Source organism: Somniosus microcephalus, chromosome 11, assembly GCF_052327205.1.
Source record: "Somniosus microcephalus isolate GS21.2 chromosome 11, FLI_Smic_1.0, whole genome shotgun sequence".
NCBI classification, from domain to species: domain Eukaryota; kingdom Metazoa; phylum Chordata; class Chondrichthyes; order Squaliformes; family Somniosidae; genus Somniosus; species Somniosus microcephalus.
Window position 1 is genome coordinate 26,315,286 of NC_140997.1, and position 19,686 is coordinate 26,334,971.

At 44.6% G+C, this 19,686-nt stretch overlaps 1 protein-coding gene across 1 annotated transcript in view; it reads right to left on the reverse strand.

Moving 5' to 3' along the window:
- Positions 1-6,988, reverse strand: part of LOC147110410 (heparan sulfate glucosamine 3-O-sulfotransferase 6-like) — a 240,005-nt gene extending 233,017 nt beyond the window's left edge. The window contains exon 1 of the mRNA XM_086000389.1: positions 6,172-6,988. Within this exon, the coding sequence (XP_085856515.1) occupies positions 6,172-6,662 (491 nt within the window). The 5' untranslated portion in view covers positions 6,663-6,988. The remainder of the gene's footprint in view (positions 1-6,171) is intronic.
- Between the last annotated feature and the right edge of the window lie 12,698 nt (positions 6,989-19,686).

The following is a 19,686-nucleotide window of genomic DNA, read 5'->3' on the forward strand; positions in this document are numbered from 1 at the left end:
CAGCACTTACTCACCAATAACCTGCTCACTGATGCCCAGTTTGGGTTCCGCCAGGACCACTCGGCTCCCGACCTCATTACTGCCTTGGGCCAAACATGGACAAAGGAGCTGAATTCCAGCAAGACTGACTGCCCTTGACATCAAGGCAGCATTTGACCGAGTGTGACATCAAGGAGCCCCAGTAAAACTGAAGTCAATGGGAATCGGGGTGGGGGGGAACTCTCCACTGGCTGGAGTCGTACCTAGCACAAAAGAAGATGGTTGTGGTGGTTGGAGAACAATCATCACAGCCCCAGGACATTGCTGCAGGAGTTCCTCAGGGCAGTGCCCTAGGCCCAACCATCTTCAGCTGCTTCATCAATGACCTTCCCTCCATCATAAGGTCAGAAGTGGGGATGTTCGCTGATGACTGCACAGTGTTCAGCGCCATTCACAACTCCTCAGATAATGAAGCAGTCCATGCCCGCATGCAGCAAGACCAAGACAATATTCAGGCTTGGGCTGATAAGTGGCAGGTAACATTCACGCCACACAAGTGCCAGGCAATGACTATCTCCAACAAGCGAGCGTCTAACCACCACCCCTTGACATTCAACGGCATTACCATCGCCGAATCCCCCACCACCAACATCCTGGGGATCACCATTGGCCAGAAACTTAACAGGACCAGCCACATAAATACTGTGGTAACAAGAGCAGGTCAGAGGCTAGGTATTCTGCAGCGAGTGTCTCACCTGCTGACTCCCCAAAGCCTTTCCACCATCTACAAGGCACGTCAGAAGTGTGATGGAATACTCCCAATTGCCTGGATGAGTGCGGCTCCAACAACACTCAAGAAGCTCGACACCATCCAAGACAAAGCAGCCCGCTTGACTGGCACCCCATCCACCATCTTAAACATTCAGTCCCTCCACCACCGGCGTACCGTGGCTGCAGTGTGTACCATCTACAAGATGCACTGCAGCAACTCGCCAAGGCTTCTTCGCCAGCACCTCCCAAACCCACGACCTCTTCCACTTAGAAGGACAAGGGCAGCAGGTGCATGGGAACACCACCACCTCCAAGTTCCCTTCCAAGTCACACACCATCTTGACTTGGAAGTATATTGCTGATCCTTCATCGTCACTGGGCAAAATCCTGGCACTCCCTCCCTACAAGCACCATGGGAGGACCTTCACCACTTGGACTACAGCGGTTCAAGAAGGCGGCTCACCACCACTTTCTCAAGGGCAATTCGGGATGGGCAATAAATGCTGACCTTGCCAGCGACGCCCATCTCCTATGATCAAGAAAAAAAAAATTCTTCATACACGAGCCTAGATAGCAAGTGCGGGCAAGCTGACCCTGGCAATCATCATAGCTGCACTCAGCCCGGTGTTTACGCCATGTAACTACACGTGCATTCTCCAGCAGGGTCACTGCATAACAGTCAGGAGGAGCAACACTGGCTCATTATTTTTTCTCCTGCCTGCTTCACGATGCTGAGGCAAAGGCAGTGGCCCCAACATCATCTCGGCTCAGATTAGCTAACTCAGGAAAGATCAATACTCATTAAGTTTATAAAATAGGACCTTCTTCGGCTGAATCTTTGACTCATTTGGTCTAATCCTTCCTGAATACCAGCCTTGGCACCTGGTTGCTTCTTTTCGCAGCTCTCCTAATGTGCAGTTTAAAAAGGGATCACTTTTCTTACTGGGAGAGTAGCCAGGCAGTCTTATTCCAGGCCTCTTCCAGTGCTGCTCTGTGACTGACCACTAGGGGGTGCACAGAAACAGAACGGTGACATCTCAATTTTTCTTCATCCCCTCTACACAAGGATTCAAGTGCCTGGACCCCACTTGGGGCTTGGCATTGGTGCCTCCCACTGACAGTGCTCAGATCTCAGAAGCTTATAACATGGCGGGGGGGGGGAGCCCTTTTTCTACTTTGTATTATGCACATGTCTATATATAATTTGCAAAACAGACTAGTGTTTGCAATTAAATTCAAATTTATATAAAAATTTACATTTGATGGATTGAGGGTGCCTTTCTATCAGACGCGCTATACAAGAAAATAGGCTGTTAATGCTCTGCACTTCTAAACATGCAAGAGTCCTGAACACAGCACTGTATAATCAAAGGAAAGGCCTTTCAGCAAACATTATCTATTTGATTAGTGTCAATATCTAACCCTAACTGACTCAGTGTCAGAGATCACATTGCAAATTGCACGCCGAAAATCTACATTTAATAACAAGAGCAGTTTGTGTTAAACTATATTGATATGAAATGTCAATTAGAATTCGTGTAAGAATGTATCAACATTTCAAACACTGTAAAAGTAATTTTTATGAACATTATAGTGCCAAGGCTGTTAAGGCGCACTTGTGTCAGTGTCTGAGTGTTGAATTTGTAAGGATGGCTAATGCTATGTTCTAACAAATTCAATTATGTCAAAAGTTCACCTCACAATTCTTCCGTCTTCCTGGGCAAGATTTATCTGCCTGTAAAATTGCAGCTGGATGCAAATGGTGAATGAAAAAAAAATCACTTAAAAGACACCTTTTAAACGTCGCCAACAAAAGATGCTAAAAATTTGATACGCCTCATTTTAAGTAAAGTAAAAATTCTATCGAAACAGAGGCATGGGAGTTTGCTCGAAGTGACTGAATCATATGTGAAGGCAGAGTTTTTTTTTTAAAAACCATTACCAGGCTGTGTTTTCTTAAAATTGGGAACATGTCCCTCTGAAAGGCATATCCCAAAAAAGTTTTCAACGGCATAGTTTTATAATAAAACACCGTCCACGCCATTCATTTTCACAGACAAGTTTTGCAAAATAACACAAGATCTTTTGTTAGAAATCAGCAATGAGAGAATTTATCGGCCGACTCTTGAAACTTAATGCAGCGACAATCAGAAGGAGGAAAGCAGATCAAATAATTTTGTTTTGGACTTTACCCCATCTGCAGTACAAACTTTTACCTCAGAACACATCACAGGGGCTTTAAGGATAGTCTATCCCTACCCACAAAATCCCATTACAAGATGACATAGATCCTTTAAAACACAATGAAAACTCTTGAGTGTGGATGGAGATATATATTTATTAACAGACAGATAGACATAGACCTATATTATGCACATTTTTCAATCACTCCTTCTAACTGAGTTTTAAAATTCCACGAAAGTCACAATTTCGTAATTATGAGGAAAGATGGGAGTTTTGCGACTGTACTGTGGCAATTAAATAGGAATGTCACTGGTTAGAACACATTTGCTAAGTGATTGGTATCTCAGGAGCTCAAAAGTAATCATTTTATATGGACATGAAAAGGTTAGGCTGTAAAGTGTAATGCCCATACTTTTCCTTTTAAATCAAAATGCCAGTGAGTAGACAAGACCACCTATTCTCCTAGGCTTGTATTAACCCTTTGGGCAATTAATTTTCCCAGTCTTTGAGACTGCAGCTCTGACATTTTGACAGTGGATAATGAGAAGAGGTTTCTGCATTTTTCCAGAAATAAATGGATTTTATTGGAAATCATATCCGAATGATTAGTAGCCTCAGAATATCGCACAAAATAGACATCTTGTTTCAGTTTATATTTTTTTAAATCATTGAATATGGGGAAATGATTTCAAAACCAAAATAAATGTAGACTGTAATTCTTAACATTTATTTTCTGAATACCATGATCCATACTTCAGTATACTTTAATATTTATCAAAAGTACACAAAAAGCTGCTGTGCGGCAGAAATATTTGCATCTTTTGAAAGCCACTTATTATATAGTAAAGGTGACGTTATATTTTCTGTCTGTTTAATAATACAATACACACCAAGCGGAGTATCTCCCAGTATTAATTGCAACTGTGAACCGCCTTGCAGATAAACTTGCAGTGATTACTTCATGGTCCTTCAGCGCAGACACTACCATACATATTGTACAAATGGAGACTGGCCACTGTAACACCTGCCACCAGTAAAAATACACACCCACAATGAGAAAATAATGGCCCATGAATACGCTGTAAAAACTAATGGATACAGGGGAATGACTTCGAGGTTGTAACCGGAGCGGAGATGATGGTTACAAAACACTTGAGCTTTTCTCTCGCAGTTCATGACTCTAACTCGACGAGATTACTACCTTGCAATCCTTCCGAAGTATAACATAATTTCCCACATAAAACACGTACATTCATAATGCTCTGACCAACCCTTCCTGTTGCAGACTAGGTGACGACATTTGTGGTCCAATAACTTGAAAAATTCTCTCTTATGCAATCTAGTCACACTTAAACATTTATATCACTGCATGTTACAGCAGACCTTTACTGTAGCACGCGCTAAACTAAAATACCATCACCTCCAATATGACAGGGCTTGCTACGGTACTTTCATCAATACAGAACTGATTCTGAAACATCTTGTCTAACACAGAGACACATCTTGCTAGAACACAATTTTGCATGATCACAAAGACAGCATTGTATAGAGAGTCGACTGTAAAACCAGTCAAGATTCCAGCAGCATTGTTAGCTACTGTTGTGAGTATATGAATAATAAGGATCTGGTATCATTTTGCTGCTGCTCTCAGTGCCAACACGTTTTCCATTCCCTCCAAGTTATATTCCATTGAATCTCACTGGTGGAGCTCTGGGTATCCCTACTGCCTTATCCATATACTGCATCTAATAAGAGATTTGTTTTTCTTATTTATATGGCAGCATAATGACTTTCAGGATAGATCCATTCTCAAACGCCAAATAATCATTATTTTACCCATCATGTGTGCTGTGCCCCCTAAATATAAGCGGCAAGAATTCTGAACTGTTTTATACAACACCAATGTCTAAGGAGAGGAATTGGTTAAGGAGGGTGTTCCTTAACATGGATTTTTGAAAGTTATCATTCTTAAATTAAAACCTTTTGCACATCTTCATTACTGTTGAAACAAAATATTCAAAGGCAGCTGCATTAGATTCTGTATATTTTACATGCAACTTTAACTAGAAATAGAGTATCTAGTCCTGTAACTATATCAGTCCTCTTCAATCAGAATATAATTGTTAGAATTAAGACATTCTCCCTGCTAAACCTTATAGATGGGTCACAGAGTATGAAAGTAATGAATTCTTATTTTAAGGTTAAAATGTAATGCTGTGCAGTCCTGACCCTGAACATGCCTGAAAGATTGATTTTATTTTTAGCTGTAACAATAGGTCCAATTACCAATGCGTGTATGTGCCACTCAGAATGTCAATGATGAGACTTGTCTAGTTGTCTTATTTTTAAGTAGGTAAAACAGGAAAGAATTCTATTTAAACATAGAGAGCATTTGCATCCATATTAATAAGGCTGTCCCAGAGCGCAATACTACTGCTTGGCAAAATAAATATTTCAGATTTCATAACTCTTAAAAAGAGGTTGCAGTAGATTAATTTCATTGATATGTGGTTCCTGTTTAAATCAAAAGCAGGATTGAAGTGCTGGGTTTTACTGCGTGTTTTCAAAAAAACAGATTTTCTTATATATATAAAAAAAAATTAAAAGATTAAATATCATATTTGTGCCAATACTATATGAAGCAGAATGTCTCGAATTAATATTCACCCAATTACATTTCACAATTTCTACCAATCATGAGTTTAAAACAAATGTAAAGCCTCTCTCCTTCCTTAGTTTATCCTGTGTAAGGATTACTACTTTGGCAAGGAAACCATGGCTCAGTCTGTAGAAAGGAGATAATATGTTTCTTCAGGCAAATTTTTTATATGTATACACACACACACAATACAATATAAAAATGTACCTGAAGAGCAGAATCTCCCTTTCACACAGATCTAGTAACATATATACAAATATAGGCGAAACAGCAAAGAATTCTATTTAACATATAAAGGATTTGCATCCATATTAATAAGGCTGTCTCAGAGAGCAATACTGCTGCTTGGCAAAATAAATATTTTAAATTTCATAACTATTAGGAGGCTGCGGTAGATTAATGTCATAGATGTGTGGTTCCTGTTGAGATCAAAGCAGGATTGTTATATACAGATCAAGTTTTTTTTAAGCTTTATTCTCTTTTAACGCCAATTAATATTATCGGGTGGGGGGGCAGCTCACTATCTAGAAACGAGTGCAAGAGATGTGTGAATGGGGTGTAGCGCGGAGGCTCAGTACCTGTACCAGTGCAGTCCCCTTTCGTAATTTCTATCGAAGTAATGCGGTTCAGCCCCCACGGCTCTGACATCCGGATGGATCCGCAAAAACTCCAGCAGAGCCCTGGTGCCCCCTTTCTTCACCCCGATTATGACGGCCTGGGGAAACTTTTTACTCCCGAAATTGTTGAAAACCGAGATATTCCAGCCGGCTCCGCTCAGCCCGCCGGCGGCCGCCTGGTCCTCGGAGGTGGGGTGAGCCAGAGTGCGGTCGGGCTCCTGCGGCTCGGCGCTCTGGTATCGTCCCGAGTCACCCTCCAACTTGGGCTGGCCGGCCCGGGTGTCGCGGCGCTGGGGGGACGCGGGGAGGGGGCTCGGCATGGTCTCGCAGTAGCCCGTCAGACAGTAGACAAAATAGGTGAAGACTATGATCATGGTCAGGAGCAGCGGCGCCTTCGACTGAACCCTCCAAAAGCCGAGGTGAAACCAGGCACTCCAGCTACAACATCCCATGGGTCGGCTTCCTGCTCAGAAAAACGGGGGCAAACTTTGGAAACATGCTTTTTAATTCTTACTTTTTTTTAAAAAAAATGCTTCTTTAAAAAAAAAAAAAATTGCCTTCAAAACTTGGTCTCAGTCTTATCCATGCAACAGGGCTGGGACCTTTCAAGCGATTGGGACCCTCCAATATCTCCAAGTCACCAGCTCTTCTTTCCCACCCCTCATTTATATTTCTGAAGGGATGTGCAGAGGTTTTGAACTAACGCCCCCCCTCATCTCTCCGCTCCAAGCTGCTTATTTTGCCTCTCAGTTTGCAACCTGCCTGATTCCAACATGATGATCATTTTAACTCGCTCTAACTTCACTGTGCATGGATCCTCCCCCTCAGCCTGGCCATTGGGCGATATTTAAATAGCCTCGAAATATATTCAAATCCCTCCAAAAGCACCCTGGCACCTGCTCAAACCAGAGAGATAACCTCAGCACAACATATGGACAATGGCAATTGCATAACCAGCAGTCACATCCTGAATAAATAACACAATATATTTGCATTTATTTATATACATTTTTTAAATAGTAGTTTCTCACCGTTTTTCTTTCAGCACCTCCATATTTCATTGACTCTAAACTGCAGTTATACTGCATGAGACTGCTCTGAGACTGGTAGGAATTTGCATGTGCAGTGGTTGGATGCCAGTTACTCAACTCTTGCAGTATTTTTTTAGTGATACCAAAGCCAGTTATGTGTCCTAGAATTTACCAGTGCATAGTTGTGACGGTGCACGATCATTCAAAAGGGAGACCGTTTTTTAAAAAGGGAGAAAGGGATAGACCAAGTAATTACAGGCCAGTTAGCCTAACCTCGGTGGTGGGAAAATTATTGGAAAAAATTCTGATGGACAGGATAAATCTTCATTTAGAAAAACATGGATTATTCAGGGACTGTCAGCATAGATTCGTTAAGGGAAGGTCGTGTCTGACTAACTTGATTGAATTTTTTGAGGAGGTAACAAGGAGGGTTGATGAGGGTAGTGCATTTGATGTAGTCTATCTGGATTTTAGCAAGGCTTTTGATAAGGTCCCACATGGCAGACTGGTCACGAAAGTAAAAGTCCATGGGATCCAAGGCAAAGTGGTAAGTTGGATCCAAAATTGGCTCAGAGGCAGGAAACAAAGGGTAATGGTCGAAGGGTGTTTTTGTGACTGGAAGGCTGTTTCCAGTGGGGTTCCGCAGGGCTCAGTACTGGATCCTTTGCTTTTTGTGGTATATATCAATGATTTGGACTTGAATGTAGGAAGTATGATTAAGAAGTTTGCAGATGATACTAAAATCGGCTGTGTGGTTGATAATGAAGAAGAAAGCTGTAGACTGCAGGAAGATATCAATGGACTGGTCAGATGGGCAGAACAGTGGCAAATGGAATTCAATCTGGACAAGTGTGAGGTAATGCATTTGGGGAGGGCGAACAAGGCAAGGGAATACACTATAAATGGTAGGACACTGAGGTGCAGAAGATCAGAGGGACCTTGGAGTGCATGTCCACAGATCCCTGAAGGTAGCAGGACAGGTAGATAAGGTGGTTACGAAGGCATATGGGATACTTGCCTTTATTAGCCGAGGCATAGAATATAAGAGCAGGGAGGTTATGCTTGAACTGTTTAAAACACTAGATTTTCACCCAGAGGGTGGTGGGGGTCTGGAACTCACTCCCTGAAAGGATGGTAGAGACAGAGACCCTCATCACATTAAAAAGTACTTGGATATGCACTTGAAATGCCGTAACCTACTGTGTTGCAAATCTCTATGATTCATGTGCACATCATGTAAAGCAGCTTGGAAATCTGTTTGAAATTGCAGAGAAAGCACATGTAATCCATTTTGGAATAAAACAACCCTGGACTCCCCTAAGTAGAAACAGCCCATAAATTGGTGCTGGGACTCCTGACATCATCCTGCTGTATTCGGGCGAACTGGAGTTATACTGCACTGTGAAACAGATGTGAACAACCGACGGGAAGGGGTTTCACTCCTCTTTCATTAACAGACTGCAGAGTCATAAGAACATAAAAGTCAAGTTTGAGAAAAGTCTATTCGGCTCATTAAAGCTCATGCTATTCAGAGCAGGAGGCCGCTTTCGGGCGTTCGGTCATCTTCTCGATGACATTAGCTGGCAAGTTCTTGGTGAACTAGCGCACACAGGGAGACCGCGTGTAGGTTGTCATCAGCTCCCCATCTCTCACCTATCGGCCCCATCTCACCAACACCGGCCAAAACGTCAAAACCAGGGTGAACCTGGTCCAGAAACCCGCTGGAACGTCATTGGGGGGGGGGGGGGGGGAGCACAGCCAGAACACTTTGCACCGCAACAGTGACCCTGGTCTACTCTGCTGCAGAATACTGCTCTGCCTCATGGTCCTGCAGCCACCACACAAAGATCGTGGACGTGCAGCTAAACGCTGCCGTGAGGACTGTGTCCGGGACCCTCAAGTCCACTCCAACTGAGTGGCTCCCGGTGCTGTCCCCACACTGCCCTGCCTGCCATTCGCCGCGACGCCACCGTGCTCCGTGAGATGAAAAAAAATCATGAGCGACATCGACCTTCCCATTCACGGAGACTTGAAAAGCCCACCACGAATGCGCTTAAAATCGCGACGGCCATTCCCGGAAACAGCAGCCAATATTCATGCAAGTGGTATCGACCCACTATCTAGAGGGACGGAATTCGTAGGAGACCTTATCACTGACCCAACAGCAGAGGTCCCTGGCTTTGACCTCCCTTGAAGACAGTGGGCAGCGCTCAACCCAATCCGCACAGAGCATGGACGATACAGCCACCTGCTCCACAAGTGGAAGATGAGGGACGACCCGAAGTGGGACTATGGCCATGAGTCCCAGACCATGGAACACATCACATCAACCTTCCCCTAAGATCTGCTGCAGGAGGCACCTCATTTCTCCACTCGGCATCTCAGGAGGCCAGCGAATGGAGAGCCAAACTAGACATCTCGTTATAAGCTTTTCTCATCATATGAAACAACATTAAAGCTCATTTGTCTTGTATGCTTACTCACCCGCCGTGGCATCCCAATATTTTTTAAAGAACCCCAATGATTTTCCCTCTACTAAATGAACTATTCCAAACATTTATCAGTATTTGAGTAAAATTCTTGCTGCTATCTGTTTTAAATTGACTTTTCACTACTTTTCTGGTTTACTTTGAAGTCATATTCCAGGTTAACCTCAGCAATCTATTCCAGTTAATATTTTATATGCATCAATGAGAATACCCCTTAACCACTTTCTCTCTACTGTAAGCCTGAGCTTCTCTAATCTTTTCTTCATAACTTATCCTCCAGACACTTCAGATTGGTCTTGATGCTTTTCTCTGCACCCTTTCCATTGCTTAAATATCTTGTTGGTCATGTGCCAGATCTGAACACAGTTTTCAAGTGAGGTCTAAGCACTGTGAATGCCCCAGTATAACAACTTGACTTGCACACTACTTTCTGGCTGTATATCTCAACATGGAACTTTGCAGCACAAAACAAAGCTATTTGATGACTCAAGGGGGTCGATATTACACACCCCGCACCCCCCCACCTCCTCCCCCATGATGAATCATAGAATGGTTACAGCACGGAAAAAGGCCAGAAATTTCTTCACTCAGAGGGTGGTGAATCTTTGGAATTCTCTACCCCAGGGGGCTGTGGAGGCTCAGTCATTGAGTATATTCAAGACAGAGATCGATAGACTTTTGGATATTAAGGGAATCAAGGGATATGGGGATAATGCAGGAAAGTGGAGTTGAGGTAGAAGATCAGCCATGATCTTATTGAATGGCGGAGCAGCCTCGAGGGGCCGAATGGCTGACTCCTGCTCCTATTTCTTATGTTCTTATTCGGCCCGTCGAGCCCGTGCCAGCTCTCTGCAAGATCACTTCAGCTAGTCCCACTCCCCCGCCCTTTCCCCATAGCCCTGCAATTTTGTTTCCTTCAGGTACTTATCCAACTCCCTTTTGAAAGCCACGATTGAGTCTGCCTCCACCACCCTTTCAGGCAGTGCATTCCAGATCCTAACCACTCGCTGAGTAAAAAGGTTTTTCCTCATGTTGCCTTTGGTTCTTCTGCCAATCACCTTAAATCTGTGTCCTCTAGTTCTCGACCCTTCTGCCAATGGGCACAGTTTCTCTCTATCTACTCAGTCCAGACTCCTCATGATTTTGAACACCTCTATCAAATCTCCTCTTAACCTTCTCTGCTCCAAGGAGAACAGCTCCAGCTGGCGGGAGAGTGTCGAGGTTGGGGGAGGGGGGTGGGGTTAGAAATGAAAAATCAGGGAATGCGTCCCCAACCTACCATGTATGTGCCTACCGCCATTTTTATGGTGGCGAGTCACATGGTAAGCATGTGTCCCGTCATGGAGAGGCAGGACACTTCACTTTCCTCTTAAGTCAGGCTCCCACAGTGCAGTTGGGAGTACAGTTGATTTAAATTTAACAGCTGCCAGCCGGGTTTCCCAGGGTTCCGGAAACCCGGCAGCGAAATGGAGACAGGGGCAGCCGGCTCCAGCAGGTAAGTGCTTTTTATAGCAGCCCTGTGGGCCAGGAGAAGCAAGAGAGCTGTACCCAACCCCTCAAGCAAACCTTCAGGCTCTCTTCTGCCGATCGCGACGTCTCCTTGCTGCCGCGATCAGCGACTCACCCCCCCGCCCCCCTCCAACCCTCGATCTATGACCTGCCCCGCATTCGGCCGACTTCTTCCCCCCTCCCCCACCCCGGATCTTTCCCTCCAGCCCTCGCCATTGCCAGGCTCTGACCCCCACCCCACCAAGCCCCGATCTCTCTCGATTGCCAGGGACCGATAGTTATGGGGAGGCGGGGAGGGAGTGGGGGAGTGTGGTAGGTGCTGCCGGCTAGGCTATCAAATTTGGTACATTTGGCAGGACCTCTGCAGTTCACGGGATTTCCGGATTTCTCCCTCCCACCACGCTCCCCCACTCCCTCCCCGCCTCCCCATAAATATCGAGGCCCATGCCTGTGCCAGCATTTTGCTAGAGTAATCCAAAACTAATCCTACTGCTTTGCTTTCACCGCTGAGCCTTGTATCTTCTGATTCAAATATCAATCCAACTTTCCCTTAAAGGATATAATGGTCTCTGCCTCAACTATTCCCTGTAGCAAAGCATACAAACCTCTGTGTAAAGAAATTTCATAGCACTTTTTGAAGAAGCGCAGTGGAGTTCGCCCCAACGTCCTGGCCAACATGTATCCCTCAACCGACATCACTTAAACAGATTATCTGGCCAATTATCTCATTACTGTTTGTGGGATCTTGCTGTGTGCAAATTGCCTGCTGCGTTTTCCTACATTACAACAACGACAACACTTCAAGAGTACTTCATTAGCTATGAAGTGCTTTGGGGCATCCTGAAGTCGCAAAAGAGGCTATATAAATGCAAATTCTTTCTTTAATTAAGCCTTTTGCCGTTGCCCTCACTGTTTTTCAAATCTCCCACTTTTCTGTTGTCAACTAATTGTGTTTAAATACCGAGAACAAAAGTGTACAGAGCACTAATCCCGAGGGTACATAGGAACAAGAGTATGCCATTCAGCCCCCTGATCTACTTCCAACCCAACTCCAGTCCAAGCAACATATATTTACCCAAAGTCTTTGTTTCCTATCCATCAACCAACTTTTTTTTAACAAAAACAGAAAATGCTGAAAATGCTCAGCAGATCAGGCGGCGTCTGCAGAGAGAGAAACAGAGTTTAATCTTTCAGGTCGATTAACCTTCGTCAGAACTGGAAAAAGTTAAAAATGTGACAGATTTTTAAGAAAGGGTAGGGGGCAGGGAAAGGGGGAGGAGAGGAAAGAACAAAAGGGAAGGTTTGTGATAGGATGGAAGGCAGGAGAGATTAAAAGACAAAAGGGATGATGGTGCAAAGCAAAAGGAGATGGTAATCACAGAAACCCCACAGTGCAGATAGAGGCCATTTCGGCCCATCGAGCCTGCACCGACACATATCCCACCCGATCCCCGTAACCCCTACACCAACACATATCCCACCCTATCCCTGTAACCCCACGTATTTAATCCCCCTAACACTAAGGGTCAATTTATCATAGCCAATCAACCTAACCTGCACATCTTTGGACTGTGGGAGGAAACCGGAGCACACGGAGGAAACCCACGCAAACACGGGGAGAATGTGCAAACTCCACACAGACAGTCACCCGAGGCCGGATTCGAACCCAGGTCCCTGGCGCTGTGAGGCAACAGTGCTAACCACTATGCCACCGTGCTGCCCTAATAGGACAAGTTAAGAAACAAAAGATGACTCTAGATGAGGTGTAAATGGCAATGGCTGAAAGATCGACAACTGCCATGTGAGAAAAACAAGAAAAAAGAAACAAAAGAAAAAAAATAGGGGCCGAGGTTATAGTCTGAAATTGTTGAACTCGATGTTGAGTCCAGAAGGCTGTAAAGTGCTTAATCAGATTTTCAGATTTCTGGCATCCGCAGTATTTTCTTTTGAACTAACTTTTTTATCCAGGCTGCTACATTTCCTCTTATGCCATTCGCCTGAATATTTCTGACAAGCCCTTTGTTTGCTACCTTAATGAATACTTTCTGAAAATCAATATATGTTACATCTACTGCATCCCCCTTATACAAATCGGTCACTTCTTTCAAAAAAAATTCTTAAATTGTAAACACAAATTGCCTTTATTAAGTCTATGCTACATTTCTGATTGCTTGCTACTTTGATCTTGAATTATGCATTCTAAAAGTTTGCCCACTATTGACATTAGACTACTTGGTCTATAGTTACTCAGTTGATCCTGCTCTTCCTCCAGTCCCAATGCACAAATTGCATATTTAAAGAGAGTTGAACATTTTGTAGGTAGAGCTTCTGCTATCTTCTTTAAACACCATAGGTGCAAGTTATCGGGTCGCAGTGACCTATCCACCTTGAGTTCTGTTCCTTTTGTTTAAATGCTTCACCTCACCGTCTGAACAAATAAAAGCTGACTTTTACTGTCACTTTTGGGGAGAAGGTACTAGTGGTTTTAGCGGGCTTAAAAGTGGATAAATCCCCAGGCCCAGATGAGATGTATCCCAGGCTGCTGTGTGAGGCAAGGGAGGAGATTGCAGGGGCTCTGACACAAATTTTCAGAATCTCTCTGGCCACAGGGGAGGTGCCAGAGGACTGGGGGACAGCTAACGTAGTACCATTATTCAAGAAGGGTAGTAGGGATAAACCAGGGAATTACAGGCCAGTGAGCCTAACATCAGTGGTAGGGAAATTATTGGAAAAAATTCTGAGGGACAGAATTAGTCTCCACTTGGAGAGGCAAGGATTAATCTAGGATAGTCAGCATGGCCTTGTCAGGGGGAGATCATGTCTAACCAATTTGATTGAATTTTTTGAGGGGGTGACTAGGTGTGTGGATGAGGGTAGTGCAGTTGATGTAGTCTACATGGACTTCAGTAAGGCTTTTGACAAAGTCCCGCATGGGAGACTGGTCAAGAAGGTAAGAGCCCATGGGATCCAGGGCAATTTGGCACATTGGATCCAAAATTGGCTTAGTGGCAGGAGGCAGAGGGTGATGGTCGAAGGTTGTTTTTGTGACTGGAAGACTGTGTCCAGTGGTGTACTGCAGGGATCGGTGCTGGGTCCCTTGCTGTTTGTAGTGTACATTAATGATTTAGATATGAATGTAGGAGGTATGATCAGTAAGTTTGCAGATGACATGAAAATTGGTGGAGTGGTAAATAGCGAAGAGGGAAGCCTCAGGCTACAGGACGATATAGCCGGGTTGGTCAGATGGGCAGAACAGTCGCAAATGGAATTTAACCCTGAAAAGTGTGAGGTGATGCATTTTGGGAGGACTTACAAGGCAAGGGAATACACAATGAATGGTAGGACCCTAGGAAGGACAGAGGATCAGAGGGACCTGGGTGTGCATGTACAAAGATCCCTGAAGGCAGCAGGACAGGTAGGTGGTTAAAAAGGATACTTGCCTTCATTAGCCAAGGCATAGAATATAAGAGCAGGGAGGTTATGATGGAGCTGTACAAAATGCTAGTTAGACCACAGCTGGAGTACTGTGTGCAGTTCTGATCGCCACACTATAGGAAGGATGTGATTGCATTGGAGAGGATGCAGAGGAGATTCACCAGGATGTTACCTGGGCTGGAGCACTTCAGCTATGAAGAGAGACTGGACAGGCTGGGGCTGTTTTCCTTGGAGCAGAGAAGGCTGAGGGGGGACCTGATTGAGGTGGACAAAATTATGAGGGGCATAGATAGGGTAGATAGAAAGGAACTTTTCCCTTTAATAGAGGGGTCAATAACCAGGGGGCATAGTTTTAAGGTAAGGGGCAGGAGGTTTAGAGGGGATTTGAGGAAAAACCTTTTCACCCAGAGGGTGGTTGGAATCTGGAACTCACTGCCTGAAAGGGTGGTAGAGGCAGGAACCCTCACAACATTCAAGAAGCATTTAGTTGAGCACTTGAAACGCCATAGCATACAAGGCTACGGACCAAGTGCTGGAAAATGGGATTAGAATAGACAGGGCTTGATGGCTGGCGCGGATGTGATGGGCCGAAGGGCCTCTTTCTGTGCTGTATAACTCTATGACTCTATCTAACAGAACTCGGTCCCCAGTCTGTCAGAGTTAAAGGGCTCACTTCATCATGGAAACAATGTGAAACATTTGCCAAAAAAGACACAAGATGTAAATTGTACCAACATACCATCTCATTATGGATTTTCCAACTCTTTCCTTCTCAAACAATAGGGTTTGACAAATATTTTTTAAGGGGAGACATGCCATTTAACTTTCCTCTTGCTTCTAATCATTTTGTCATAATCAAAGTGAACTGAATGTGAAGCAATTATACACATTTTCAGTGCAGAAGGAAATGGAGCGTAGAACAGAAATTTAGATAAAGCCTCACTTTTCACACATGGTAGGACATTAATTTCCAGGCTGTTGTTGCAATTGCACAGAAAATATACCACATACCACATATTGGTGCTTCTATATATTATTATTGTATGTCTTAATGGCCAAGTTGTCAGCTGTGGCTCTCACCTATGAGTCAGAAGGTTGTGGGTTCAAACCTCACTCCAGGGACTTGCCTACATAAATCTGAGGGAGTGCTGCACTGTCGGAGGTGCCGTCTTTCCAATGAAACATTAAACCGAGGCCCCGCCTGCTCTCTCAGGTGGATGTAAAAGATCCCAAAGCACTATTTCGAAGAAGAACAGGGGAATTATCCCCAGTGTCCTCAATCAACATAACAAAAACAGATGATCTGGTCATTAATCACATTGCTGTTTGTGGGAGCTTGCTGTGTGCAAATTGGCTGCTGCGTTTCCCACATTACAACAGTGACTATACTGCATCGGCTGTGAAGTGCTTTGAGACATCCGGTGGTTGTGAAAGGTGTTATATAAATGCAAGTCTTTCTTTTTCTTTTCACACTTGTGATATAACTTTATGATTTTCTTTTTAGAATTCAAAGTCTGTAGAATTCAATGACACCCGGGAAAGCAGCAATTTTAGTGATACTTGCCTCCTCCCCAAGATTTTTCACTGGGAAGAGAGGAAGTTGTTGGGATTCAGTCCACCCAGCTCAATAAACTCATCAAAATCCACTCTGCATATTGGCAGCGCAGTGCTTCCAATTAAGGATGGGTACGGGTGATCTTGGTATGATCTTGCTGTGTAACACACAATGGGGACACAGAACTAGAAGTAAAGGATGTGGTACTGAGTTTGGTGTGTTACAACATTTTTATGCGCAGGAATGGACACTCATGATGAGTGCTGTCTGATAGTCCTTATTTAAGAGTGTTTAAGTGCTGTTGAAAATATGTTCTTTAATGGTAAAGCATATTTGGACCTGGCAGACCTGAATTAACTTACTCTGTTTCCAATTGTAGACCCATTCACACACAGAACAATAGGTGTGATTGGTTTGTCTTGGTGATGATGCATTGATTTTTAACTAGGTCTAGATCCCTTTGCTCGCCAACTCACTGAAGTGAGCCATTTCTCGGCCAGCGAGCTGAGAAACAAAGCAACTATTCACCTCAGGATTATCACCAAATATGTTTCTCTCTTCACGATCTGTAATATCTCGTTACTTCTATCCCTGGTCCCCTGCTGCCTTGAAACATGTGCCATCTGCTGCAGGCGTTCCCCCTCAATCTTGATTTGCTATCTGTACCACAGCTATCTTTTCCTATTTCTCTCTTTCTCTTCTCTCCTGACACTGTACACGCTGTGCTAAGGTATGTTTCGCTCAGGCCAACATCCCCAGCATCGAAGCTTTGACCCCGCTCGATCAGCTTCGATGGATGGGTCACATCGTCCGCATACCCGATACGAGACTCCCAAAACAAGCGCTCTACTCGGAGCTCCGACATGGCAAGAGAGCCCCAGGTGGGCAGAGGAAACGCTTCAAGGACATCCTCAAAGCCTCCTTGAAAAGGTGCAACATCCCCACCGACACCTGGGAATCCCTGGCCCAAGACCGCACAAAGTGGAGGAGAAGCATCCAGGAAGGCGCCGAACACCTCGAGCCTCTTCGCCGGGAGCAAGTGGAAGCCAAGCGCAAGCAGCGCAAGGAGCGCACGTCAACCCAAGCACCCCACCCACCCGCCCCTTCAACCTGTGACAGAGACTGTAGGTCCCGCATTGGACTCACCAGTCACCTGAGAACTCATTTTTAATGTGGAAGCAAGTCATCCTCAGTTCCGAGGGACTGCCAGAGAGAGATGTCTCCGTCCCAAGTAGCCTTTATTCATATGTGAGCCTTGACGGTGAGTGGGCAGCAGGCTTTTTTGACTGTGTGGGGCCCAGCCAGAGAATGTCCTCACTCGACGTCAACTCGTGTACACGTTCAGCAAGGGCTATTTGGACAGTGGACAGAAATGGGGCCTGATCACTTTTCTTCTTCCTGCAGCCAATTACAGCATTCCTAACATGAACTCAGGGGGATCAGCACCAGCACAGGCCAAGGATTGAACTTGGCATCTTTCTGGACTGTATGGATCAACTACTCACTGGATAAGCTCACGGAACCAAAGCGCTATTTTATTCTTTTATTCGGATCAATTCCCCATTTTAAATTCAGGTGAGTAGCTTTTCACGACAAGTTGTTAACAACGGTGATTTCCTCTGGGTACCGAGTCATTTTTGCAAAGTATTTCACTAAGAGTGAATCAATTACTCACATTTATCTCAGTGAATCAATTAGAAGTGAATCGCTGCTCATAGTTTAATTCAAACTTGCTTCAAACTGAGTTGGCGCTTAGATTTCTGCAACTAATATCAATTAGGATTGGTTAGAAATGAGCAGTAGTTACAGTGGAATTTTAGCGGAGGCTGCAATCTTTCAGCTGAAAGCCTGCGCTATTGAGTGCAGTGGGTGGGGGAGCGACCTTGGTGCACCGGCAGACCACAGCAGAGAGCGAGAACTCCTCTGGGAGTCCCTGCTGCAGAGATCCCAATTTCACTTGTGCTGCAGTGGGGGCACTGAGGGGATGCGAAGGCCCTTCCTGAGAAAGAGCAGGGGTCGTGAAAGCGAGTCAAGTGCACCCTTCTCACACAGCTCTCAGGACCAAAGAAAGAAAGAACCTGAATTTTATGTCGTGCCTTATTATGTCCTCCGGACGGTCCAAGTGAGGGGAGGCTCGCGCGTTTATGAAAAGTTACTGAGCAGAGGAACACGCAACTGCACTGTATTCCTGCGCATTCCACTCAAATTTAATCATTGAAATCAGTAGCTTGAGGCTACATGCACTTTGTGAGATAATCACGAGGATCTGCAGTGAATGAGCTCTCACAGTACTTGCACTGTCCTCTTTTCTGCTCCGATGAGTTCATGGACCATTGTTATTGAATTACCAGCTCAGTACATATGTCTTGTTTATTTTTGTGCCAGATAATGGCAGGAAGTTCACAGGAGAATGTTTACACTTACCTGACACGAGTCTCCTACATTTTAACTGCTGTGAACACAGATTTTAATTCTTTATATGAAAAGTCTGGACATTTAATGATTAAACTCCATATAAAACTATTCTTACCTGCAAATTAAATTTTCGGTCTGTGTTGAGTTAGCTCGTCTCAGCCAAGGCAGCAGTTGGTGATATTAGAATTTGTCATGGCATCCCTAGACTAGGTAGAGAGAAAGCAAAGGAGAGGCTAGCCAAGCTTCTTATGTCAGGGTTTCCACTTCCAATCTCTATTTAATGCCCCGGTGGAAAGTGTGTGTGTGGGGACAGGACTAGGCTCAGCTGTGATGCCCTCATGATTGAATATTCTGCCGATATCCATTGCCTCGGCTCGCACGCCAAGAATGACACTTGCAGCAGTGGTAAGTGTGTGAGGGTGAGGTGAAGCTATGGATGTGAGGTCTGAGTCGTGTTTGGTAGAGATTGTTGGTAGGTGAGTGATGGGAGTATGGTGCATTGAGCAGTGTGTGAGGCTAGTGGTGCAGGTGGTGGGATATGGCATTTGAAGATGCATTCGCTGACCTTGAGCACTTGTGTGAGGTCATTAGACTTCTTTCTGCGCTGTGCCCAGGTCATCGGGGCTATACTGCTGGCATTCAGTAGGTGAGGTACCGCATATGTGCCATATTCAAGTGCGAGTCACTGCCATCAGGAAAGGAAGGGAAAAGGGAAGAAAGTTGGAGCACAAAAAAACCCACTTCAGTTTTATTGAACAGAGGAATTATAAAATAAAGCGTAAATAATTAAATTCGGTCTCACCTGTGAACATTATAACTGTCTCATAAGATCCTACAGCACTATTTCTTTTCCTTTCTTCAGACTCACCTGTTCCTGCTTTAATCTTGCCACTTGTAAGCAAAGTATTATTCCTTCGGCACACAGCAAGTTCCTGACCTTAGCTGAGCCAGCAGGTGAAGCAATGAATGGAGGAACAGCACTTTCCTGAAGAGAGGGTGAGAAAGCTGGAGGCTGAATGGGGTCGAAATAGCCAGGACTAAG